General features: G+C 37.5%; 1 protein-coding gene across 1 annotated transcript in view; it reads left to right on the forward strand.

Moving 5' to 3' along the window:
* necab3 (N-terminal EF-hand calcium binding protein 3) overlaps window positions 1-27,802 on the forward strand; it is a 102,152-nt gene that overhangs the window by 36,061 nt on the left and 38,289 nt on the right. The window contains exon 3 of the mRNA XM_056460637.1: window positions 16,768-16,876. Coding sequence (XP_056316612.1) covers window positions 16,768-16,876 — 109 coding nt within the window. The remainder of the gene's footprint in view (window positions 1-16,767; window positions 16,877-27,802) is intronic.

Consider the following 27,802-nt stretch of genomic DNA (forward strand, 5'->3'; position numbering starts at 1 on the left):
AACATCATAGCAACCATTCAGAACACCATAACATCCTAGCAACCATTCAGAACTCTCTTCAAACACCCTATTAACCATTAAGAACACTTTTCAAACATCTTAGCAACCATTCAGAACACCATAACATCCTAGCAACCATTCAGAACACTTTTCAAGCACCATAGCAACCATTGAAAATACTTTTCAAACATCAAAGCAACCATCCGGAACACCATAACATTCTAACAACCAATAAGAACGCTTTTCAAACATCATAGCAACCATTTAGAACAACTTAACATCATAGCAACCACACAGAACACCCTTCAAACACCATAGCAACCATTAAGAACACTTTTTAAACATCATAGCAACCATCCAGAACACCATAACATCCTAGCAACCACACAGAACACTCTTCAAACACCCTATTAACCATTAAGAACACTTTTCAAACATCTTAGCAACCATTCAGAACACCATAACATCCTAGCAACCATTCAGAACACTTTTCAAGCACCATAGCAACCATTGAAAATACTTTTCAAACATCAAAGCAACCATCCGGAACACCATAACATTCTAACAACCATTAAGAACGCTTTTCAAACATCATAGCAACCATTTAGAACAACTTAACATCCTAGCAACCACACAGAACACCCTTCAAACACCATAGCAACCATTAAGAACACTTTTTAAACATCATAGCAACCATCCAGAACACCATAACATCCTAGCAACCACACAGAACACTCTTCAAACACCCTAGCAACCATTAAGAACACTTTCAAACATCATAGCAACCATTCAGAACACCATAACATCCTAGCAACCATTCAGAACTCTCTTCAAACACCCTATTAACCATTAAGAACACTTTTCAAACATCTTAGCAACCATTCAGAACACCATAACATCCTAGCAACCATTCAGAACACTTTTCAAGCACCATAGCAACCATTGAAAATACTTTTCAAACATCAAAGCAACCATCCGGAACACCATAACATTCTAACAACCATTAAGAACGCTTTTCAAACATCATAGCAACCATTTAGAACACCTTAACATCCTAGCAACCACACAGAACACCCTTCAAACACCATAGCAACCATTAAGAACACTTTTTAAACATCATAGCAACCATCCAGAACACCATAACATCCTAGCAACTATTCAGTACACCCTTCAAACACCCTAACAACCATTAAGAACGCTTTTCAAACATCATAGCAACCACCCGGAACACCATAACATCCTAGCAACCACACAGAACACTCTTCAAACACCCTAGAAACCATTAAGAACACTTTCAAACATCATAGCAACCATTCAGAACACCATAACATCCTAGCAACCATTCAGAACTCTCTTCAAACACCCTAGCAACTATTCAGAACACTTCTCAAACATCACAGCAATCACCCAGAACACCATAACATTCAGAACTATATTCAAACATCGTGTCAACCATCTAAAACCCCTAGCAATCAAAACACTTGGAACACCACTGAATAACATTAGTATTTATTTTCTTTTTGCACTATTGATTTATTGCACTATGATTTTTTTTTCTCACCCTGATTTATCTGAGCTGAAAAATGACATGAGAAAACTGCAATAGAGCCACCGGATGAGGAATATCTCACAGAAGTGGATGACTAGAGGTTTTGTGCTGAAATAAAGAGGAAGCCAACTTTGTTTCTCTCCTGTTTTGTTTTCTTTTGAACCGCATCTTCAGAAAAAGAAGTTCAAAGGGAAGATAGGTGCTCTTTTAAAATGCGCTTTTAACTATTGAAATTCAGATTGCCTCATGTGGGAACAAAACTACTTTGAGCATGAAATATTCATGCATCTTCAGCGGTTGTTATGTTTTTCTCGTTACTGAAGGGTAATTATGTCACTCGCACATAAATGAATAATTCTCCATCTTAACCTCTCTCCGCTGTTTCAATTTCTCCCTGTTGGACTTCAATTAATTTTAATAGATTTGCTGTGAATACATTTAAATAGGTTTGCCACCTGCTGCATATGTGAACATGCGCTATACTGATGATGTGCTGCCGCTTTGAGCTGGTGTTCATGCGGAGATGCTGAATGAATCATAATTTCCTCAGTTTTATGCCGTCAAACCGTCTCAGAAAGTCTGCTCCACGCTGTCGTTCATCCAGTTCTCCCATTGTGACAGCTGTGAGATGCGATGTATGTTTTTAGCCTCAAAGAATCTCTTGGCTATTATTTTGGATCCTTACAGCGAGGGACGGACGTGGGCATGAGAAAAGAGACGTTTGTCTGCTATTGAAGCTGTAAAGCTGCAGGCCAGACTCTGGATGGGTTCCTCCCGAATGCTTGCTGACTTCAGCCACAATCGCTCATGCAGATTTTTACACTTTTCTGAGATATATTCAGCCACTGAACAGCTGCAGGCTGCGGAGAGCTCATTAACTAGTATGAAAATGTTCTAAAAAAGGTTGATTTGTTGCGTCAACGTTAAACATGTGATATTTTAAAGTGTCCTACTATTATTAAACAGGTTTGAGTACGTCTAAGGTCTACAATTAGAATAATGTTGCATTGATTTCAGTATGGTTCATTTAATTCCAGTTGGGGATCGGTAAGCTGTATGGTCTTTATGTGTCTGAAGGGAAACGCCTATTTCAGAGTGATTGCATGTGACGGGTAGGCAGGGATTATGCTAATGAGTTACTTTAATTGTGTTGATGTACGTTGGTAGCAAGTAAATAATAACATATTAACATAATAACAGTCGACACCTTCTTTTGAGAGACAATATGTGTATTTATCTTGCACTTTTTTGATTGACTGTTTACATTGAAGGACAGCTATGTTACAAATAGCTTACGTCTTCTTTTGAAAACACTATTGGTTGGGTTTAGGGAAGGGTAAACATGTACACAGCGCCCTCTAGTGGATTAATTATCTGAAACGGGCAACAAAATGTACCCTATTTAATGTATCTCAGATTTACAAAAATCTTGACAGCGCCCTCTAGTGGATTTGTCATCTTTAATGTGCAATGAAATATACCCTGGATAACATTTTAGATTCACAAAATAATTGACAGTGCCCTCTTGTGCATTCCTTATTGAAAATTTACAACAAATTCACCCTAAGTAGCGTGTTTCATATTTTAAAAATTGTTGACAGCGCCCTCTAGTGGGTTTGTCATCGGAAATGTACTACAAAACAAACCCTAATTAATGTATTTCAAATTCGCAAATATGTATAACAAAACACACCCTAAGTAGGGTATTTTACATTTGTAAAAATGTAGTAGAACAAAACATACCCTGATTAACGCATTTCAGATTTGTAAAAATGTAAACAGCGCCCTCTAGTGGATTTGTCATCTGAAATATGCAAAAAATGTCGCCTAATTTACATACTTCAGATTCCTAAAATTGTTGACATTTCCCTCTAGTGGATTTGTCATCTGAAACGTGCAAAAATGTACCCTAATTAACGTACTTCAGATTCCTAAAATTGTTGACAGTTCCCTCTAGTCGATTTGTTATCTGAAACGTACAACAAAATGTTCCTTAAATAACATCATTAATTTTGCAAAAACATAGACAGTGCCCTCATGTGGATTTGTCATCTGAAACGTACAACAAAACATACCCTAAGTAATGTATTTCAGATTCATAAAAATGTTGACAGCACCCTCTAGTGGATTTGTCATCTGAAAGGTACAACAAAACATACCCTAATTAATGCATTTCAGATTTGTAAAAATGCAGACAGCGCCCTCTAGTGGGTTTGTTATTTGAAACATACTACAAAACAAACCCTAATTAATGTATTTCAAATTCACAAAGATGTATATCAAACTGCACCCTAAGTAGGGTATTTCACATTTGTAAAAATGTAGACAGCGCCCTCTAGTGGATTTGTCATCTGAAACATGCAAAAAATGTACCCTATCTAACATACTTCAGATTCCTAAAATTGTTGACAGTTCCCTCTAGTGGATTTGTCATCTGAAATGTACAACAAAACATCCCCCAAGTAATGCATTTCAATTTCGCAAAAGGTTATAGATGGCAAAAAAGTGTTTTTTTTCATCTGAAATTGCAACTAAATGTACCTGAAGCAATGCATTTTAGATTCACAAAAACTGTAGACAGCACCCTCTAGTGGATTCATTATTGAGAATCTATAACAAAATGCACTCTAAGTAGTGTATTTCAGATTAATAAAAATGTAGACAGCACCCTCTAGTGGATTTGTCATCTGAAACGTGCAGCAAAATGTTCCTTAAGTAACATCTTTTAGTTTTGCAAAAACATGGACAGTGCCCTCAAGTGGATTTGTCATCTGAAACGTACAACAAAACATACCCTAAGTAATGTATTTCAGATTCATAAAAATGTTGGAAGCGCCCTCTAGTGGATTTGTCTCTGAAACGTGCAACAAAACGTACCCTAATTAACGCATTTCAGATTTGTAAAAATGTAAACAGCGCCCTTTTGTGGGTTTGTCTCTGAAACGTACAGTATATGTTCCTTAAATCACATATTTTAGTTTTGCAAAAACACACACTGCGCCCTTCTGTGGATTTGTAATCTGAAACGTAAAACAAAATATACCCAAGTAATGCATTTCTATTCAAAAGTGTTTTTGTCATCTGAAATTGCTACTAAATGTACCTGAAGCAACGTATTTTAGATTCACAAAATCTGTAGACAGCACCCTCTAGTGGATTCATTAGTGAGAATGTATAACAAAATGCACCCTAAGTAGCGTATTTCAGATTCGTAAAAAGTTAAACAGTGCCCTCTAGTGGATTTGCCATCTTAAACATTTAGTATAACATACCCTAAATAACATATTTTAGATTGCTGAAATTGTAGACATCGCCCTCTAGTGGATTTGTCATCTGAAATGTACAACAAAACATACCCCAAGTAATGCATTTCAATTTCGCAAAAAGTTCAACAAAATTTACCCTAAGTAGCGTATTTCAGATTCATAAAAATGTAGAAAGCGCACTCCAGTGGATTTGTCTCTGAAACGTACAACAAAACGTACCCTAATTAACGCATTTCAGATTTGTAAAAATGTAAACAGCGCCCTCTAGAGGATTTTTCATCTGAAACGTACAGTATATGTTCCTTAAATCACATATTTTAGTTTCGTAAAAACACACACTGCGCCCTTCTGTGGATTTGTAATCTGAAACGTAAAACAAAATATACCCCAGGTAATGCATTTCAATTCAAAAGTGTTTTTGTCATCTGAAATTGCTACTAAATGTACCTGAAGCAATGTATTTTAGATTCACAAAATCTGTAGACCGCACCCTCTAGTGGATTCATTATTGAGAATGTATAACAAAATGCACCCTAAGTAACGTATTTCAGATTCGTAAAAAGTTAAACAGTGCCCTCAAGTGGATTTGTCATCTTAAACATTTAGTATAACATACCCTAAATAACATTTCAGATTCCTAAAATTGTAGACAGCGCCCTCTAGTGGATTTGTCATCTGAAACATACAACAAAACATACCCCAAGTAATGCATTTCAATTTCGCAAAAAGTTCTAGATGAAAAAAAGTGTGTTGTTCATCTGAAATTGCTACTAAATGTATCTGAAGCAACGTATTTTAGATTCACAAAAACTGTAAACAGCACCCTCTAGTGGATTCATTATTAAGAATGTATAACTAAATTCACCCCAAGTAGCGTATTTCAGATTCATAAAACTGTAGACAGCGCCCTCTAGTGGATTCAATATTGAGAATGTATAACAAAATGTAGTGTATTTCAGATTCGAAACAATGTAAACAGCGCCCTCTAGTGGATTTCTCATCTGAAACGTACAACAAAATGTACTCCACTTGACTTGTTTTAGATTAGGAAAAATGTAGTTTCAAAAGACAAAAATGTAGATTTCTCGTCTGAAATTTGCAGCAAAATGTAACTGGAGCAACGTATTTTATGATTCTGGTGTGTATAAGAAGGTTATCTGTATCATACAACAAAATCTACCCTAATTAAGGAATTTTAGATTCGTGAAAATGTAGACAGCGCCCTCTAGTGTATTTGCCATGTTAAACATGCAACGAAATGTACCTTAATTAACATATTTTAAAGTCACAAAAATTTAAACAGCACCCTCTAATGGATTCATCATCTGAAACATACAACAACATGTACCCTAATCAGCGTTTTTCAGAATTGTGAAACTGTAGACAGCGCCCTCTAGTGGAATTTGTCTCCTAAATTTGTCATCTGAAATACAGTATACAACAAAACATACTCCGAGATGAAAAATGAAGTTTCAGATGACAAAAATATGGATTAGTCTTGAGAAATGTGCAACAAAATGTACCTGAACCAACATATTTTATGTTTCCCCAAAAAAATGTAGCCATTTATTTCCAATGCGTCTGGGCTGGTCAATCTTTTTGATTTTAAATGCCTAAAACCTGTGTCTGTGTGTGTGTGTGTGTGTGTTTCAAGGAAGCAAATCATTCTTTAACGGAGTAATTCCCTAAAGTAACTGTACCAGACACCGTTCAGGGGCTCTGCTCCACCCTCGCTAAGGGAAATGTGTTGGAAGCACAGCATGCGATGGGTGGGAAACGCTTAGGAAGATGCATTAGAGTCTGTTGATCCCCTGACAACGACAACACAGAATAGCACATTAGTTTGAGACTAAATCAGGGCGAGCAGCAGAGTAGATAAAAGTCTCCTGAGAGATGAATGCTCCTCTCCAGTGTGTCCATTAACCACAGGAGCTCTTACAGGATTTCAGATATCACTCAAGAGTTTAACTCTGACCTCGAAACGTCAGGCCAAAAAACACAGAAATCCTAAAGTAAGGGGAAGTAACTTCCCTAGTGCTAAGTTGTGATTCTATAATCTAAATGAATTGACTGTTTAGTGTTGAAGGCGACACGCTGGCTCAGCGTACTGTCACCTCACAGCAAGAAGGTTGCTGGTTTGAGTCCCGGCTGGATCCGTTGGCATTTCTGTGTGGAGTTTGCATGTTCTCCCCGTGTTGGCGTGGGTTTCCTCCAGATGCTCCGGTTTCCCCCACAGTCCAAACACATGCACTATATGGGAATTAATGAACTAAAAAGGCCAGAGTGTATGAGTGTGTGAGAATGAGTGTGTATGGGTGTTCCCCAGTACTGGGTTGCAGCTGGAAGGGCATCCACTGTGTAAAACATATGCTGGAATAGTTGCCGGTTCATTCTGCTGTGGTGAAAATGAATGAATGAATGAAGGAATGTTTAGTGTTGTTGCACCAAAAGTCTTGAGCTCCATATTATGGCTGATGATATTAATCTATTTAAATCAGGGGTCTCAAACTCGCAGCTCAGGATGATAGATTGTGACCCCCGCTTTAATTTGAAAGTTTAATGTCAGTGCGGCCCGCGAGTTTAAGATGTATGGAATTTTACAGTCTTGTGTGCGTAGCTGAATGAACCCACCAATCATGGTAGGGTATATGGCTCTTGGGGGCGGGACATCGGCTGGCCTTTAAGACCCGGCCTTGACGCAGGCAGAGAGATACATTTGTGAAAGTTACAGCAGCGTTATGAGTGTTTTCTCCCATGCCTGCTGGCTGCCTCGCTTCTATTGGGCACAGGAGGACATTCGTCCCAGCTCGCTTCAGTCACAACACTTCAAAAACGTTTTTGAAGTTTCTGCCCTGCGGGACATTAGCCTATACGTAGATAAATGTATAGAAATCAGTGCTTAATTTTGCTTTCCGGTCCCTGCTGAAAAATCCAGCTTAAACCAGCCTAGGTTGGCTGGTTTTAGCTAGTTGACCGGCCTGGTTTTACAGGGGTTTTGGCCATTTCCATGGTCTTAGCTGGTCAGGCTGGCAAATGACCAGCTAAAACCAGCTTGACCGGCCTAGCCAGAATGGAAGCCCAGCCAAAACCAGCTATGTCCAGCTTAAACCAGGCTGATAATTTAAGAAATATTTTGCATAAATATAAATTTTATTACAATGAAATTATATAGACTACTTTATAGAATACGAAAAAAGATGTCATAGAATTATCAGTTGTGTGTTGTCTTAGACCCGACTCATGGCCGAGATTTAGGTTTATTAAGTCTTACCTCCCTGACTCATCATTCCTCCTTTTTGCTTCATACAAAATATCACCATCATATTATTTAAACTTTGTTTTGGCGACTTGCAAAACTCACTGCGTGCCGACACCTCCGTGTAAAAGACTGATACGACTGGCTATTTTAAAAAATGTAGACAGCGCCCTCTAGTGGATTTGTCATCTGAAACGTACAACAAAACGTACCCTAATTAATGCATTTCAGATTTTTAAAAATGCAGACAGCGCCCTCTAGTGGATTTGTCATCTGAAACGTACAACAAAACGTACCCTAATTAATGCATTTCAGATTTTTAAAAATGCAGACAGCGCCCTCTAGTGGATTTGTCATCTGAAACGTACAACAAAACGTACCCTAATTAATGCATTTCAGATTTTTAAAAATGCAGACAGCGCCCTCTAGTGGATTTGTCATCTGAAACGTACAACAAAATGTACCCTAATTAATGCATTTCAGATTTTTAAAAATGTTGATAGCGCCCTCTAGTGGATTTGTCATCTGAAACGTACAACAAAACGTACACTAATTAATGCATTTCAGATTTGTAAAAATGTTGATAGCGCCCTCTAGTGGGTTTGTCATCTGAAACGTACAACAAAACGTACACTAATTAATGCATTTCAGATTTGTAAAAATGTAAACAGCGCCCTCTAGTGGGTTTGTCATCTGAAACATACTACAAAACAAACCCTAATTAATGTATTTCAAAATCGCAAAGATGTATATCAAACTGCACCCTAAGTAGGGTATTTCACATTTGTAAAAATGTAGACAGCGCCCTCTAGTGGATTTGTCATCTGAAATGTGCAAATAAATGTACCCTAATTAACATACTTCAGATTCCTAAAATTATTGACAGTTCCCTCTAGTCGATTTGTCATCTGAAACGTACAACAAAACATACCCTAAGTAATGTAAAAGTAAAGACTGATACGACTGGCTATTTTTTCAGCGTGTATGTTCACTACCGAGACTTACACCGGGAGCAGAGCAGCGCGTCAAGCTGGAGCGGTGCGTGAGGCGCGCGGGTATGTTTTTTTTTCTGCGCACATGCTCAGTTCGCTTTTTGATTACACTACATGCTTTCATCAGCGTTCGCACATAGAGAATAACGTCTTTATTCAGGGATTACCACTCTTAATAAACACACCTGCATATAAAGTAATTAAAGAGTTCCCACTTAGATATGCTCGGCGTTTAAAACAGGTTTGGCATGCTGTCCCGGGAGAGAACCCTGAGCTCGGAGATATTTGAGCCCAGGGCTCCCGCCCGGTTGATAAGCATATCAGGAGATCCGAGATCAGGTAGGTCTCGAGAGCTCCCCCTTTAAAAAAGGGAGGAGATGGGGTGGAAGGGGGATTCTTCCAAATGAAGAGCAGTGGGAAGAAAATGATCCATTTATAGTAAACTAGGATCACTCTGATTGGATTATTACTGATTACAGATGAGCGGCCAGACGTGCTCAATCATATCACGTGCTCCTCTCGAAATCTCAAAACCATTTGCTCCTGGGTTTTGTCGGGCTTCTCCTTTGTTTGTTGGTGCTTCACTCTCGCGTTTGTCCTTTTCTTTTCTGAAAGGATCAGATGTCGAAGACACTTCAATAATCACACGCACGTTATTATCATCAGCTCAAGAAGTTAGTTATATCTAATATAGAAACATCAGCACTTTCAGCAGAAAGAAAGATCTCCGAGTTACAGAATCAGCGGGTTTGTTTTGTCTCCAGAGAACTTGCTGGAAATTTAGTGGATCATTTAACTGGGTTACGCACAAATATCATCTTTTTTATTGGATAACAGTGTGAACCATAAACTAAACTGGGAGTGTATGTGTGAATAAGTGCATATGGGTGTTTCCCAGCACTGTGTTGCAACTGGAATTAGCATCCGCTGTGTAAAACATGCTGGATAGGTTGGCGGTTCATTCCAGTGTGGCGACCCCAGATGAATAAAGGGACTAAGCTGAAGGAAAATGAATGAATGAACAGTGTGAACCAAACTCATCCACATCTATTATTGAAAATAAATGAAACATGTATTTGTACTGAATTCATTCATTTTGGCGGTTCATTCCACTGTGGCGACCCCAGATTAATAAAGGGACTAAGCTGAAAAGAAAACGAATGAATGAATGAAATATGAAATATGCAATATACTAAATTATATTATATTATGGTGATTATTAAACACACACTAAATCAAATCGTTCAGTGGTCCAGTAAACTGACTGGGGTGTCACTAGCCAATCTGAAGCTAAAGAGAATTACAAACTCAGTTTTAATGGCCCATTTCCACTGAGTGGTACAGTACGGTTTGGTTCGGTATGCTTTTATGGCCGTTTCCACTGTCAAAAGATGTACCGTACTGTACCGTACCATACCGTACTATAATTTTTTTTTATTGGATAAAAGTGTGAACCAAACATTAAATTGGCCGTAGTGTGTGTGAATGAGTGTGTATGGGTGTTTCCCAATACTGGGTTGCAGCTGAAAAGGCATCCGCTGTGTAAAACATATATCTAATATAGACGTGATCGCGAGCTCCCTTGAGAAAGCGAAAACCGATCGCATTTTTAGACGGCCTCGTAAAACAACAACAGGACACTGCAGATTTTGGTCTTATTGACTTTGTGGCTGTACATCAAGACAATGACAAGGTTTGTTTGAGCTCGAGTCATGAGCTCGTCATTATATGCATATAGTATTATATACTTGACTGTGTATTTAAAACATGGCGGTTCCTTTGTTTTCATTTTGGCTAGCTCCCCGAGCTCATGATGTATCTCTGTAACCAATCAGCGGTCAGATGCGCGTGTAGCTCCAACTTTTGGTACCCTTTCTCGTGTTTGGTAGCCTTTAAAAAAGGGTGCCGAAAAAGTGGTACGGTACGGTTTGGTACGTCTTTTGACAGTGGAAACGGCCATAAAAGCGTACCGAACCAAACCGTACTGTACCACTCAGTGGAAACGGGCCATTAAAACTGAGTTTGTAATTCTCTTTAGCTTCAGATTGGCTAGTGACACCCCAGTCAGTTTACTGGACCACTGAACGATTTGATTTAGTGTGTGTTTAATAATCACCATAATATAATATAATTTAGTATATTGCATATTTCATATTTCATTCATTCATTCGTTTTCTTTTCAGCTTAGTCCCTTTATTAATCTGAGGTCACCACAGTGGAATGAACCGCCAAAATGAATGAATTCAGTACAAATACATGTTTCATTTATTTTCAATAATAGATGTGGATGAGTTTGGTTCACACTGTTCATTCATTCATTTTCCTTCAGCTTAGTCCCTTTATTCATCAGGGGTCGCCACACTGGAATGAACCGCCAACCTATCCAGCAGGTTTTACACAGCGGATGCTAATTCCAGCTGCAACCCAGTGCTGGGAAACACCCATACACACTCATTCACACATACACTCCCAGTTTAGTTTATGGTTCACACTGTTATCCAATAAAAAAAAATGATATTTGTGCGTAACCCAGTTAAATGATCCACTAAATTTCCAGCAAGTTCTCTGGAGACAAAACAAACCCGCTGATTCTGTAACTCGGATCTTTCTTTCTGCTGAAAGTGCTGATGTTTCTTCCAACATAATGAAATTTCTGGTCAAGACATGAATTATCTCTTCTTTTTTTCCTCTTAAGTGCATCATTGGCTGGTTAGCGTGTATTTTAATTAGCAGAGAATGAAGAAGGTGCCTCTGTTCGGCTGATCAGTGAAAGAGTGTGTTGGGAAGAGACTGAACCCAGATGGCTGGAAAAACTGCTCTTGAATTAATTAACATTGTTGGAGAGAGTTCTGCTGTTCTGAAATATGTCCACTGTTACTTTGAGCCTCCTGTGTAATTAAGCATCCATTTGGCCAATTTTTAATTTATAATCATTTAAAGCACTTGTGTGGATGAGTGAAAACTGCGGATTTGTTGACCTCGCTAAAGCTATGCATAATTACACTTGAGTTTCTTTATTAAAGGTGCCATGAAGTGCTTTGAAATGTGCATTGTCTTAATTTGATGTTTGACGTTATCTCAAATGAAAAAAAGCATTTGCTTCTCAAATAAATACAACCCAAATCAGAAAAAGTTGAGACAGTATGAAAAATACTAATAAAAAAGAAAAGCAGGGATTTCTCAATTTACTTTGACTCATTTATTGGCGTATTTCATTGCAGACAATACAACAAACATTATTTAATGTGTTCCTTATTATTTATTTTTATTGTTTTTTTATTAATACATATTCTAATTTTGGTTCTTGCAACACATTTAAAAAAAAAAAGTTGTGTCAGTAAAGTTTTTACCACTTTGTAATGTTGCCATTCATTTTCACAACGCTTAAAAGACGTTTAGGGACTGAAGACACCAAGTGGGGAAGTGTTTCAGGGGTAATTTTGTCCCATTCTTCCTGCAAACAAGTCTTAAGGTGGGCAACAGTACAGGGTCTTCCTTATCGCATTTTGTGCTTTAAAATGCGCCACACATTCTCTATTGAAGACAGGTTGGGACTGCACACAGGCCAGTCGAGTACCTGTCTCCTCTTCCTCCAGAGTGTGATTGTGCATTGTCGCATATTGTGCTCCAGAATCTCTATGTACATTTCAGCATTAATGGTGTATCACAGAAGTGCAAGTTACCTTTGCCAAGGGCACTGACACAACCCCATACCATGACAGACCCTGGCTTTTGAACTTTTTGCTGGTAGCAGTTTGGGATGCTTCTTTTCTTTTTTGGTCTGAAGCCCACAGGGTCCATTTCTCCCAAAAAATACTTGAAATACTGATTCATCTGACCACTGTGTGATGGTCCATCCCAGATGCCTTTGAGCCCAGAGAAGTCGACGGCGCTTTTGGACACTGTTAACATAGGGCTTCCTTTTGGTACAGTACAGTTTTAACTGGCATTTTTGGATGTAACTACATATTGTGGTACTTGACAAATGTTTGCCGAAGTAGTCCTGAGCCCATGTGGTGACATGGCTTATAGAAGAATGAAGATTCTTGATGCAGTGCCGCCTGAGGGATTGGAGATCATGGTTGTTCAGCTTAGGCTTGCGCCCCTGTCCTTTATGCACTGAAATTTCTACAGATTCCTTAAATATTTTAAAGAGCCCCTATTATACATTAAAAAGGGTCATATTTTGATTTTAAGGGTCTCCAACAACAATCTAATATGCATGCAAGGTCAAAAAACACTTTCATTGTCTTATAATATGCATTTATTTTTACATAATTACCCCAGCGACTTCCATATGATTCGTTCAGCGTTTCATTTGTTTCCAAACGCCTACTTAGCGCGAAGCTAATCTGCGCTGATTGGACCAATGACAGCCTGTTGCGATTGGTCGACAGCGTTCAGCACAAGACTTATCAAAAATATTGAAGTAGTCAGAGTGCAGAGTGTATGTGTGAGCATACCTGCCAACACTCCTGTTTTTCCCGGGAGTCTCCCGTATTTCAGACCCATCTCCCGCCTCCCTCCCATTTTGTTATTTATCCCGGAAAATAGGATCCGATTGCAGCGGCGGCCCGAAGTAGTTCTAACACCATAGTAAACAGCACCCGGTACCTAACAGTGTTATTCAGACACCTCACTCCCGAACCTAACCCCCACGCTCTCCCAGATTTTCAGGGACTAATGTTGGCTGGTATGTGTGTGAGCCCAATGCAGGAGTGCATTAAAGCAGTGCAGTTAAACACCAGCATATTGCTCTATTCTTAACTACGACACACATTCAGTATTAATCCACAATAAATGGACATTTCAGCTAATGCTCATGTGTGGCCCTGTGGTTTAACTTGAATTTCGACACCAATTCATTTATGAGTGGCGAGGGCAAAAAGCAAAAACAAAATGTATATAAAAATGTTATTTTTGAGTTGTTCATGGACATAAATGAAGGTTTTGTTGATAAATAAATAAACAAAATATAAAAAAAGGGTTTTGTTATTAACACACACCCCCAATGGCTCTTTAAAAAAATGCATTTGATTAAAAAAAATCTGAAATTGCTGCTACTGATAAAAAGGTTCCCGAACCCTGATGTAAACGGTGATTTTTGATTACCTTAAAGGAACACAGATACCTGCGTCAGCCAATGTGGAGATTTTTTCGTTCCATTCAACGTGCGGTCTCAAATTCTATTAAAAGAGCACTCTTCCACCAGTCCTTACTTAATGCTGGCATCAAATATCTGTTTGTCATGGGGGCATGAATGAAATGTTCCTGAATAAAAGCGAAACTGCAGTTAAAGTCAAAAAATTAAAAATGAAACACCTGAAATTACATGAAACTCTGGAGGAAACATGGATAGTGTGATGACACAATGACATTAATCGATCTATGTACTATAACATATAAGACGGGATCATGACAGGAATATTCAAAAAGCAACTCATGTAAACACCTTAATCATTTCATAGTCTTATTTAGATTAGGACAAACCATTAGATTACTGATAACCATGTAAACATAGTCACAAGCCCCAACCCAAGACAAAAGAAGTTCAGTATTTTGCTGACAGCCTTTCCATAGGTTAGTAGTAAGCTGATGTAATTTCATAATGCAAATCTTAAATTCATGCTAACCAACAAATTAACCAAGGAAATATATTAATGTAATTGAAATATATAAAATATGAATTGATGTTTACTTTAAACTTAAATTATATTGTTATTAAAATGATTTTTTAAAAGATTTAATCAAATAAAAGATTTTTCTAGAGTCATCCACCATAATTTTGTCGCTCAAAAGTATCGTTCAGGCATCGTTTTGGCATCAGTATCGTTTTAAAAGTATCGATTTAGTATCGAAGTAACCCCAAACGATACTCAAGCCTAGCTGCTAATACTCACAACACTTGCAAATAGCTTGTTGTGCAGTGACTATTGGTGAGTTTAAGTGAAGTTTAGTTATAAACAAATTTCGAGAGGATCACATGCTTATGATTGCTAGCGGCTGGATCCGCATTATCCAATTCTCAATACACCAAACAGACGACTCCTAAGCTACTACAAATACCCTGGGTCACGTACCACCGCTATCTTCGTTTTGAAGAATCCCCCCGTCCACCCCTACTCCTCCTTCTTCCTAGATTGGTGACACGGTGGCCCAGTGCTTAGCACTGTTGCCTCACAGCAAGAACGTCTCTGGTTCTAGGCTTTACCAAACCAGCAGACATTTCTGTGCGGAGTTTGCATTTTCTCCCCGTGCTCACGTGGGTTTCCCCTGGGTTCCCCGGTTTCCTCCCACCGTCCAAAAAACATGCAACATAAGTTAATTGACTAATCCAAACCGGCACTATAGACATGCTCCTAGTAATTGGTTATCTCTCAAGAGCAATCACTGGCTGTTCATTGGTTATTACAGCGGGGGGGGGGTTCTCGAGATCTACCTGAGCTCAAACTCCCCTCTTGCCTTGCAACGGGAGGAAGCCCCGGGCTCGAGGATCTTATGAGCTCAGGGCTCTCTCCCGGGACAGCATGCCAAACAAGCTTATAATTAATCATCAGCTAAGTGTGAACTCTTGAAAGGTAAAAATTTGTTTTTGGTTTATTATAACACCCTGATTACACCATTTCTTTTTCTTTTGCATATTATCAACCTAAATAAACCGATGCTTAACTGTAAAAGGTTATTAAATGACTCCTTCACTTTACCTAATAAAATGAGCAGATGGTAGATCATCTATCAAGGCTGATTGTGACTTCTGCCGTCAGAGAAAAGCACTGCCATGTGTTGATCTGACCTAATGAAGACTCTCACTGTGGGCTGAAGAGACAGCATTTCAGCCTCCAGTCCATTTAGAGTGTGTGATGGGGTTTTCACACAGAAATCAAACACTTTTCCTGAAGGAGCTGTTCGTTGAATTAAAATTTATTTGACAGATTTAAACAAGCTGTACCAAATACACATTTCCCATACATTTTGAAATAAAACCGTCGAGGATTAAAACACAATAAAGCCCTTGACTTGTTTCTATTGTGCTCCTCGCTGCTAAAAAACAAAGTATGGCTGCAAAGCACAATTAATGCATGGAACAAAGAGTACCTCCACATTTTAAAACAGGAACAAAATGATTCACAATGCATACTATAAAATATTAAAAGACATCATCATCCACCATGCAAACTAGCTATCATCATCAAACAACCATCTTTTGATCATTTTTTTATCTCCTTGAGTGGTTTGGGCAATTTGTTCCCCATTATTGCACTGGTGTTCATTCATTCATTCATTTTTCTTTGGCCCCTTTTATATCAGGGGTCACCACAGCGGAATGAACCACCAACTTATCTAGCATATGTTTAACACAGCGGATGCCCTTCCAGCTTCCACCAATCACTGCGAAACATCCATACACACTCATTCACACACATACACTACCGCCAATTTAGCTTATTCAATTCAGTGGGGAAACTGTGGGGAAAAGCGGAGCAGCTGGAGGAAACCCACGCCAACACAGGGAGAACATGCAAACTCCACACAGAAATGCCAACTGACCCAGCCGGGACTCAAATCAGCGACCTTCTTGCTGTGAGGCATTCGTGCTACACACTGCGCCACCGTAGCGCCCACAATGAAACTTTTTTTTTAGTCGCTTGCTTTTTTGGTAAACTAACTGATTCTCTGTCTGCGTTTCTCTTTTGTTTCTTGCAGATGATGGGAAACTGTCCTTCGAGGAGTTTAAAGCATATTTTGCAGATGGGATTCTCACGACTGATGAGCTGCGGGAGCTTTTCTACTCCATCGATGGAAGGCAAACAAAGTATGTACTTCTACCATAAAATATTTTTCCATTATGTATTAATAGTTAGCAAATTGTACAATATGCAATGCTGAGAAGCTCATTACTCCAGCATACATTTCTGGAGAGAGTGAAATACGTCCCAGTAGGTATGTTTTTTACAGGGTTTGTTTTCACGAATCCATCAGAGGCCGCTGTGTATGCTTTTTCAGATCTCAAATTTCTCTCGAGAGTGCCATTCGCACCTGCTGTTCTCACGCAAATCCAGCAGAGGTTGCTGTTGACTGACCGACCAACCGATCCCCCCACCCACTTCCTTCCCTAAAAGCAAACAATAGTGTTTTCAAAAGCGGTGATTGACCAGCCCACCACCTTCTCCAAACCCAACTGATAGTGTTTTCAAATGCACTAATTGACCCGCCCACCACCTTCTTTAAACCCAACCGATAGTGTTTTCAAAAACTCCGATTGACCAGCCCACCACCTTCCCTAAAACCAACCAATAGTGTTTTCAAAAATGCAGATTGACCTGCCGACCTACCTCCCTAAAACCAACTGATAGTGTTTTCAAAAGCGCAGATTGACCTGCCCAACCCCTTCCCTAAAACCAACTGATAGTGCTTTAAAAAGCGCCAATTGACCCGCCCACCCACTTCCCTAAAACCAACCGATAGTGTTTTCAAAAGTGCCAGTTGACCCGCCCACCCACTTCCCTAAATCCAACCGATAGTGTTTTTAAAAGCACCAATTGACCCGACCACCCACTTCCTTAAAACCAACCGATAGTGTTTTCAAAAGCGCCAATTGACCCGCCCACCCACTTCCCTAAACCCAACCGATAGTGTTTTTAAAAGCACCGATTGACCCGCCCACCCACCCACTTCCCTAAAACCAACCAATATTGTTTTTAAAATCACAGATTGACCCACCCACCCTCTTCCCTAAAACCAACCGATAGTGTTTTCAAAAGCACTGTTTGACCCGCCCACTCACTCTCCTAAAACTATCAGTGTTCAGAAATGTCAATTGATCCGCCAATTCCCTTTCCTAAAACCAACTGATAGTGTTTTAAAAAGTGCCAATTGATCCGCCCACCCACTTCCCTAAACCCAACCGATATTGTTTTTAAAAGCACCGATTGACCCGCCCACCCACTTCCCTAAACCCAACCGATATTGTTTTTAAAAGCACCGATTGACCCGCCCACCCACTTCCCTAAAACCAACCGATAGTGTTTTCAAAAGCACTGTTTGACCCGCCCACCCACTTCCCTAAAACTATCAGAGTGTTTTCAGAAATGTCAATTGATCCCCCAATCCCCTTTCCTAAAACCAACTGATTGTGTTTTTAAAAAGCGCCAAATGACCCGCCCACCCCTTCCCTAAAACTATCAGTGTTTTCAGAAATGTCAATTGACCCGCCCACCCCTTCCCTAAAACCAACCGATATTGTTTTTAAAAGCACCGATTGACCCGCCCACCCACTTCCCTAAACCCAACCGATATTGTTTTTAAAAGCACCGATTGACCCGCCCACCCACTTCCCTAAACCCAACCGATATTGTTTTTAAAAGCACCGATTGACCCGCCCACCCACTTCCCTAAAACCAACCGATAGTGTTTTCAAAAGCACTGTTTGACCCGCCCACTCACTCTCCTAAAACTATGTGTTTTCAGAAATGTCAATTGATCCGCCAATCCCCTTTCCTAAAACCAACTGATAGTGTTTTAAAAAGTGCCAATTGATCCGCCCACCCACTTCCCTAAACCCAACCGATATTGTTTTTAAAAGCACCGATTGACCCGCCCACCCACTTCCCTAAACCCAACCGATATTGTTTTTAAAAGCACCGATTGACCCGCCCACCCACTTCCCTAAACCCAACCGATATTGTTTTTAAAAGCACCGATTGACCCGCCCACCCACTTCCCTAAAACCAACCGATAGTGTTTTCAAAAGCACTGTTTGACCCGCCCACCCACTTCCCTAAAACTATCAGTGTTTTCAGAAATGTCAATTGATCCGCCAGTCCCCTTTCCTAAAACCAACTGATTGTGTTTTCAAAAGCGCAGATTGACCCGCCCACCCCTTCCCTAAAGCCAACTGATAGTGTTTTCAAAAGCGTCGATTGACCCGCCCACCCACTTCCCTAAAATCAACCGATAGTGTTATTAAAAGCGCCGATTGACCCGCCCACCCACTTCCCTAAAATCAACCGATAGTGTTATTAAAAGTGCCGATTGTCCCGCCCACCCACTTCCCTAAAACCAACTGATTGTGTAATTAAAAGCGCTGACTGACCCGCCCACCCACTTTTCTAAACCCAACCGATAGTGTTTTCAAAAGCGCCGACTGACCCGCCCACCTACTTCCCTAAACCCAACCGATAGTGTTTTAGTCCTTTCGGCCACCAATTTTTTTATCACGTTTTCAGATCTAACAATGCTCTCATCCTATTATTTACTTGTTTATTTCATTTTAATTCCTTTTGTTGTTGTTTTACCTGCTTTCCAGAACCATTCTTCTGTCTACATACAGTAATTTGCTCTCTCCAGACACGTATACGGGGGTTCATTTTGACAATGAGCCTGTGTTGTATTTAACACACTCTCTGCGGATCTTGCTGTTCAATCACATCAGTCACCTGATTATTGCATCCTCCTCAAGTGACCCGCACTAATTACTTCTGCCTTTTTGCGTTGTTACCTCATTTGCATAATTCTTTTAGTGAATCCGATTCTAAAACAACGCAATCAGTGGACCCAGTTCATACATACTCACTTTAGCTGACCCGTATCCGTAGCAACCTTACATTTTCATTCCCTAATTAGTGAGTTTTCAGTGTGCCGTTATTATATTGCACTGCACGTCATTACTTTCTGAAACACCAAGAACCAAAACCAACATTCACACACACACACACACACAAACATTCAAGAGGATCAAAGTATAACCTGAGGTGGTGTGTGTGAATCAAAGCAATGAGAATTGGAAGAATAAAAGGCATCGAGAGAATAAAAGCTGCAAAATTTGACTTTACAAATGCTGTATTGCACACACACACACACACACACACACGAATGTGAAGCTTCAGATTTACCTCTGAAAGTGGAGCGTATTTGAGCAATCAGTCAGAATGTTCTGCCGGTAATTACTGTATTCACTGTAAATTAGTCTAGTCAATGTGGAGTCTGGAGTCTTCATAAAGGGCTCCTGTTCTCATTACAGCATTAAACCAACTGAATTGCAGAATTCTAGGATTTATCGGATGCTGTAAGGGTTTTTTTTTCTTCATGGCGTAGATAAAAACACCTGCTGTATTTTAAATAAATAATAATGATGCAACTGGTTGTTTCAAAGCAGCTTCACAGTAATAAACAGTACGTTTGTACTGTGCGTTTTCAATTCTTATTCATTCATTCATTCATTTTCCTTCGGCTTAGTCCCTTTATTAATCTGGGTTCGCCACAGCGGAATGAACCGCCAATTATTCCAGCATATATTTAACACAGCGGATGCCCTTCCAGCTGCAACCCATCACTAGGAAACATCCACACACACTCATTCACACACATTCACTACGGACAATTTTGCTTACCCAATTCACCTACAGCACATGTATTCGGACTTGTGGTGGAAACCGGAGCACCCGGAGGAAACCCACGCCAGCTTGGGGAGAACATGCAAACTCCACACAGAAACGCCAACTTACCTAGCCGGGGCTCGAACCAGCAACCTTCTTGCTGTAAGGCGATCATGCTACCCGCTGCGCCACCGCGTCGCCCAATTCTTATTGTAACAATTATAAAATTCCTTTTTTATTAACAAATTCATTATTCGAGAGATTGCTAATTCTACATTTGTGTATTTTGTTCTGTCATTTTTATCTCGAGTCGCCACAAATTCACATGCAAACTTTCAGAAATGTTACGTCTCAAAATCTAAAGTCGGCATAAATAAAATGATGGAAAATATGATCAAATATGAGACAAATTCTGTTTTTCAGTTCAGTTTTATATATATAAATAAAAAAGAAAGTAAATAAATGTACGTTTTTAATTTTAACATTCAATTGTAACCATTATAAAATTAACCAATTAAAACAAAGGAGCATATGGCGGGAAACAAAGCAGAAAACAGGAAGACAAGACTAAACTACAAAATAAAAGACTTTCAAATTACTCTTGATTTAACTTGCTTATTTATTCATTTAATTTAATTTCAATTTTATTTTATTTTATTTTATTTTAATTCATTTTATTTTATTTTATTTTATTTTATTTTATTTTATTTTATTTTAATTCATTTTATTTTATTTTATTTTATTTTATTTTAATTCATTTAATTTAATTTCAATTTTATTTTATTTTATTTTATTTTATTTTATTTTATTTTATTTTATTTTAATTCATTTTATTTTATTTTATTTTATTTTATTTTAATTCATTTTATTTTATTTTATTTTATTTTATTTTATTTTATTTTATTTTAATTCATTTTATTTTATTTTATTTTATTTTATTTTAATTCATTTTATTTTATTTTATTTTATTTTAATTCATTTTATTTTATTTTAATTCATTTTATTTTATTTTATTTTATTTTAATTCATTTTATTTTATTTTATTTTATTTTATTTTATTTTATTTTATTTACAGAGTTTAGTGTGCAAAATTTAATCATCTACAAAAATCCCATGAACTAACATACACAATCCAGACAATCCCATATTGATATAATTGTTGAGTAATTCGATAACGATATTTAGTTTAGGTCACAATTCATACTAGTAACTACCGACTTATAATCTGCCTGTTATTAAGTTATTAACTGTTTATTAGCACTAATAACTAAATCAGCATACTATCATCTCAAGAACATTGAAGAATTAGATGCTTTGTTTCCAGGGTGGATTACTGTAACGGCCTCCTCACAGGCCTTCCCAAAAAGACAGTCAGACACTTACAGCTCATCCAGAACGCTGCAGCCAGGATTCTAACCAGAACCAGGAAATCAGAGCACATCACACCTGTCCTCAGGTCTCTACACTGGCTCCCAGTTACATTCAGAATAGATTTTAAAGTATTATTACTGGTCTATAAATCAATAAATGGTCTAGGACCTCAATACATTACAGATATGCTCACTGAATACAAACCTAACAGATCACTCAGATCTTCAGGATCAAATAAACTAGAAACTCCAAGAGTTCAGTCAAAGCAGGATGAATCTGCCTTCAGATACTAACAGCGCCCCCTACTGCTGGAATCAGCTTCCAGAAATGATCAGATGTGCTCCAACATTAGGCACATTCAAATCAAGACTGATCTGTTTAGCTGTGCCTTTACTGAATGAGCACTGTGCTACATCCGACAGATCTCACTATTATGACTTTCTTTTCTTTTTCATTCTTTTATAACCTGTTTTAAGACATTTTTATCCGTTTTTATTTGTTTTAATATTTATTTTTATTTCTCTTATACTTATCTTTTATTCCTGTCACATGTTGCAGTGCCCTCTTTTGGACACTTGAGGGCACTAGCTTGTTTTGTAGTTTAACTTCATTTCCTACAACTCTTTGCACTTCTGATTGTATTCTGTTTCAGCTGTTTCTTGTTTGTTAATTTAGCCCTGTCTTCATAAACCCTTTTGTCTTGTGTTTTAGTTGCCTTAGGATTCCGTCACGAGGTGGAGATTCACAAAACACAAAAATCCAAGTGCAGCAATTTATTTTGACAAAAACAAAAGGGTTCCTAATCTAGCACAGGAACTACAAACAAGATACAAAAATCTAAAACTGAGACCACACAAAAGAACTAACAAAAAATCCCAAAATAGGTGACTACAAAAACAGGGTAGGAACGTTAACAAAAAACAAACAAGAATCCAAGATTAAGCAAATACAAAACTAGTTAACCAAACAAACATACCAGGCATGAGGGGCTAACAAGATCCTAAGGCAACTAAAACACAAGACAAAAGGGTTTATGAAGACAGGGCTAAATTAACAAACAAGAAACAGCTGAAACAGAATACAATCAGAGGTGCAAAGGATTGTAGGAAATGAAGTTAAACTACAAAACAAGCTAGTGCCCTCAAGTGTCCAAAAGTGACAATTCCTATTTATGTAAAGCACTTTGAATTGCCACTGTGTATAAAATGTGCTATATAAATAAACATGCCATGCCTTGCCTTGCCTATAAAGTATGATCTTATTCTACATCCCCAATACCTAAACCCAACTACTACCATACTAAGGCTCAATACGCAGCTAATTCTTAGTTTATCAAGCTGAAACTCTTATTTACTGTCATGAAGATGCACAATCCAGACAATCCCATATTGATATAATTGACAAAATACATATCTTCATTTTCATCAGTTTATCAGCTCATTCAAGTGTCATTTATGAAATAAGATCAAATGTTAATATGCATAGATTGGACACTCTTTTCCTTTTGATTTAATTACCCAATTCCTTCAACTCATCACTATTCTCCTTTCTTTTTCCCCGTCTCCAAGTCTCAGAGACATATTAAAAGTCCATTACTGCTCTGGAGGGCCACTCAGAGCAAATCCAGCCAATTATGGAGTCGAGCCTCTATTTTCATAATTGTGTGTTGGCCGTGATGGCGATTTAATGTGACAGCACACACTGGGGTATTCAGATTTGTTTTCATCTGCATAACAATATGAATATGGAGATCAGCGTGAGAAAAGCACAATCTGAGAGGTGTGGGATGGTGTGACTGTGAAAAGCTTTATTCTTTGGCATGTTTCCCCCACACTTTCATTCATGATATGCATCTTTAATTTGGAGATAGGCTTACTCTCCGTATTAAACAGCATATTGCATTATTTGATTATTACTTTTAGCAGCGAAAACATGTTCATGTATATGTATAGGTATGTTTTATACATATTCTAATATTTAATTATTATTATTATTATTATTATTATTATTATAAATATTATTATTATTATTATTATTATTATTATTATTATTATTATTATTATTATTGTTATTATAAATATTATTATTATTATTAATATTTGTTATTATTATTATTATTATTATTATTATTATTGTTATTATAAATATTATTATTTAATTATTATTATTATTATTATTATTATTAATATTTGTTATTATTGTTATTATTATTATTATTATTATTATTATTATTATTATAAATATTATTATTTAATTATTATTATTACTATTCTTAATATCATTGTTATTATTATTATTATTATTATTATTATTATTATTATTATTATTATTATTAATATTTGTTGTTATTATTATTATTATTATTGTTGTTGTTATTATAAATATTGTTATTATTATTATTATTATTATTATAAATATTATATTTATGTTAATAATAATAATATTATTATTATTATTATTATTATTATTGTTATAAATATTATATTTACAGATATTTATTAATAATAACAATAATAGTAATAACAATAATAATAATAATAACAATAATAATAATATCAATAATAATATTATTATTATTATTATTATTATTATTATTATTGATATTATTATTATATTTATGGGCGACATGGTGGCTCACATACTATTTTTGGATTACTACCTATTTAATTTGATTTAATTGTATTCATATTTTATTTTATTTTATATTAATATATATATATTGGTGCTGTCAAAATTAGCACGTTAACGTGTGCGATTAATTTGAAATATATAATGCGTTACAAAAAAATGAACGCAATTAACGTAGTTGCAGTTTTTTTTTTTACTGTTGTGGTCGACGTGTGTTCAACATGAACTAGACCAAAATATGAATAAGACCAAGGAAGCACTTTTTGAAGGCAAGTTTCAGTATTAAACTATTAATGTCGCATTACCAGGCTCTCCAGCGTATCTAATTTCAGGTGTTTCATTTTTAACTTTCGACTTTTATTTTAATGGAATTTGAGACCGCATGGCGAACAAAAAGAAGAAAAACCTCTGCATTTCGTAACTCGGTGGTCCTTTAAGGTAATCAAAAATCTCTGTTTACATGGTAGACTCTTGATAAGAGGATTATCTTAATCATATTAAAATCAGAGTATTGGTGTCCATGTAAATGTACTCAGAAAGTGCCAGATGAAGTCTCGAGCTGTCAAAGACAGCGCATTCCTCTGCCTTTCAGCATGCGCCCTCCAATGTTTCATTAAGTTTGATGTGTTTCCCCCTTAAACGCAACTTTTGTAAAGCGTCTGCTTCGCGTTGTTGTGTCAGAATCCTTGTGGAATGCAGCCATACTTTAGAAGGCTTATTTTAAGCAAATTTGATGAATGCGATCATGCGTGTTGAATCTGAAGGGAGTCGCTGGCGTTGTTTGTGTGTGTCTGTCTATCTGTGTGCGCGCGCGTTTTAGCAACAAACCAGCCTAAACGTTGTTGTCCGTAGCCACTAAATCAAAAAGTTACGAATTGCCGTGAGATTGCGTTGCACTTTCAGCTCACATCATTCAAAAGAAAAGGTCCACATTGTCCCCCGATAATGCCAACAGACTGGACTGTTTTAGCAACTAGCTGAATGTAAAGCAAGACTAAGCAAAATTGTTTCTACTTTATAATTAATGTTACAATACAACTTTACAATGAGTACAATTGTTTGTATTCAATACTATATTATTATTATAATTTTCCATTTTCCATATCTGCAATGCCTGTATTTTGGCATTTTTTTGCAGACCACTTAGAATCCAACATGGAAATCAATTTTTTCTTTATTGGCGTTGATTGTTTTGAAATTTAAATGGCATTAACATGTCTGTGTTTTAATTTCTGTAATAATTATGGCTGTCAAGCCAGGATCTTGCTGGTTTATTGTGGGTGTGTTGTATACATGAAGAAATCTGTGTTACAAGTTAAACAAAAATTCTAATAAACAATTATATTTTGAATTTAAAGAGTTTTTGTCTTGCGTTTACATTAATTTTACATTTGAATAGCCAAAATTACAAGTTTCACTCTTTTAAATGTGATTAATCGCGATTAATTTTCAAAAAAAGTGTGATTAATTAGTTATTTTTTAATCGATTGACAGCACTAATATATATACATATATATATAGTTATATTATTATTATTTTTTATAATTGATCGGTTTAATTATTTTATCATTTGCATTCCCTTTCTATAATGTGAATATTCAAAGCTACAGAGCATCCGGAAAGGATTGATAGCGCTTCACTTTTTCCACATTTTTTGTTACAGCCTTATTCCAAAATGGATTAAATTCATTGATTTCCTCAACATTCTACACACAATCTCCCATAATGACAATGTGAAAAAAGAGTTTTTGAAATTGTTGCAAATTTATTAAAAATAAAAAAGCAGAAGAATCAGATGTACATCAGTATTCACAGCCTTTACTGTGCTCTACACTGAGTTCAGGTACATTCTGTTTCCACTGATCATTCTTGAGATGTTTCAGCAGCTTCATTAGGGTTCACCTGTGGTCAATTAAGTTGATTGGACATGACTTGTAAAGGCTGTCTATATAAGGTCCTAGGGATGACATTGCATGTCAAAGCACAAACCAAGCATGAAGACAAAGGAATTGTCTGTAGACCTCAGAGACAGGATTGTCTGGAGGCACAAGGCTGGGGAAGGTTACAGAAAAATTTCAGCTGCTCAGAAAGTTCCAATGAGCACAGCGGCCTCCATCATCTGTAAGTGGAAGATGTTTGGAACCACCAGGACTCTTCCAAGAGCTGGCCGGCCATCTAAGCTGAGTGATCAGGGGAGAAGGGCCTTAAGTCAGGGAGGTGATCAATAACCCGATGGTCACTCTGTCTGAGCTCCAGCGTTCTTCTGTGGAGAGAGGAGAACCTTACAGAAGGACAACCATCTGTGCAGCAATCCACCAATCAGGCCTGTATGGTAAAGTGGCCATACAGAAGCCACTCCCCGCCTGGAATTTGTCAAAAGGCATCTGAAGGACTCTCAGACCATAAGAAACTAAACTCTCTGGTCTGATGAGACTCAAACTGAACTCTTTGGAGTGAACGCCAGGCGTTACGTATGGAGAAAACCAGGCAGCGCTCATCACCAGGCTAATAGCATCCCTACAGTGAAGCATGGTGGTGGCAGCATCATGCTGTGGGGATGTTTTTCAGCAGCAGGAACTGGAAGACTAGTCAGGATAGAGGGAAAGATGAATGCAGCGATGTACAGAGACATCCTGAATGAAGACCTGCTTCAGAGTGCTCTTGACCTCAGACTGGGACAACAGTTTATCTTCCAGCAGGACAATGACCCAGAGTACACCGCCAAAATATCAATGAAGTGGCTTCACAACAACTCGGTGAATGTCCTTGAGTGGCCCAGCCAGAGCCCAGACCTAAATCCTATTGAACATCTCTGGAGAGATCTGAAAATGGGTGGACACCGTCGCTTCCCATCTAACCTGATAGAGCTTGAGAGGTACTGCAAAGAGGAATGGGCAAACATTCGCAAGGACAGGTGTGCCAAGCTTGTGGCGTCATATTCAAAAAGACTCAAGGCTGTAATCGCTGCCAAAGGTGCATCAACAGAGTATTGAGTAAAGGCTGAGAATACTGATGTACATGTGATTTTTCAGGGTTTTTATTTGTAATAAATTTGCAACAATTTCAAAAACTCTCTTTTTTCACATTGTCATTATGGGGGATTGTGTGTATAATGTTGAGGAATTTAATGAATTTAATTCATTTTGGAATAAGACTGGAACATAAACAAATGTGGAAAAAGTGAAGCACTATCAATCCTTTCCGGATGCACTTTAAATAAGATAATGTAGTAAAATGCTTTAGAAAGGAAAATTTAAATCACAAAAAAATAATAATTATGAAGGATAAATAAATACAGAGCATTTTACAGTCATTATGTCAGAACATAATCTATAGGCACTTAAAATGTCTATTGATAGAGTGTA

The sequence above is a fragment of the Danio aesculapii genome, chromosome 6 (genome assembly GCF_903798145.1).
Source record: "Danio aesculapii chromosome 6, fDanAes4.1, whole genome shotgun sequence".
Classification (NCBI taxonomy): Eukaryota; Metazoa; Chordata; class Actinopteri; order Cypriniformes; family Danionidae; genus Danio; species Danio aesculapii.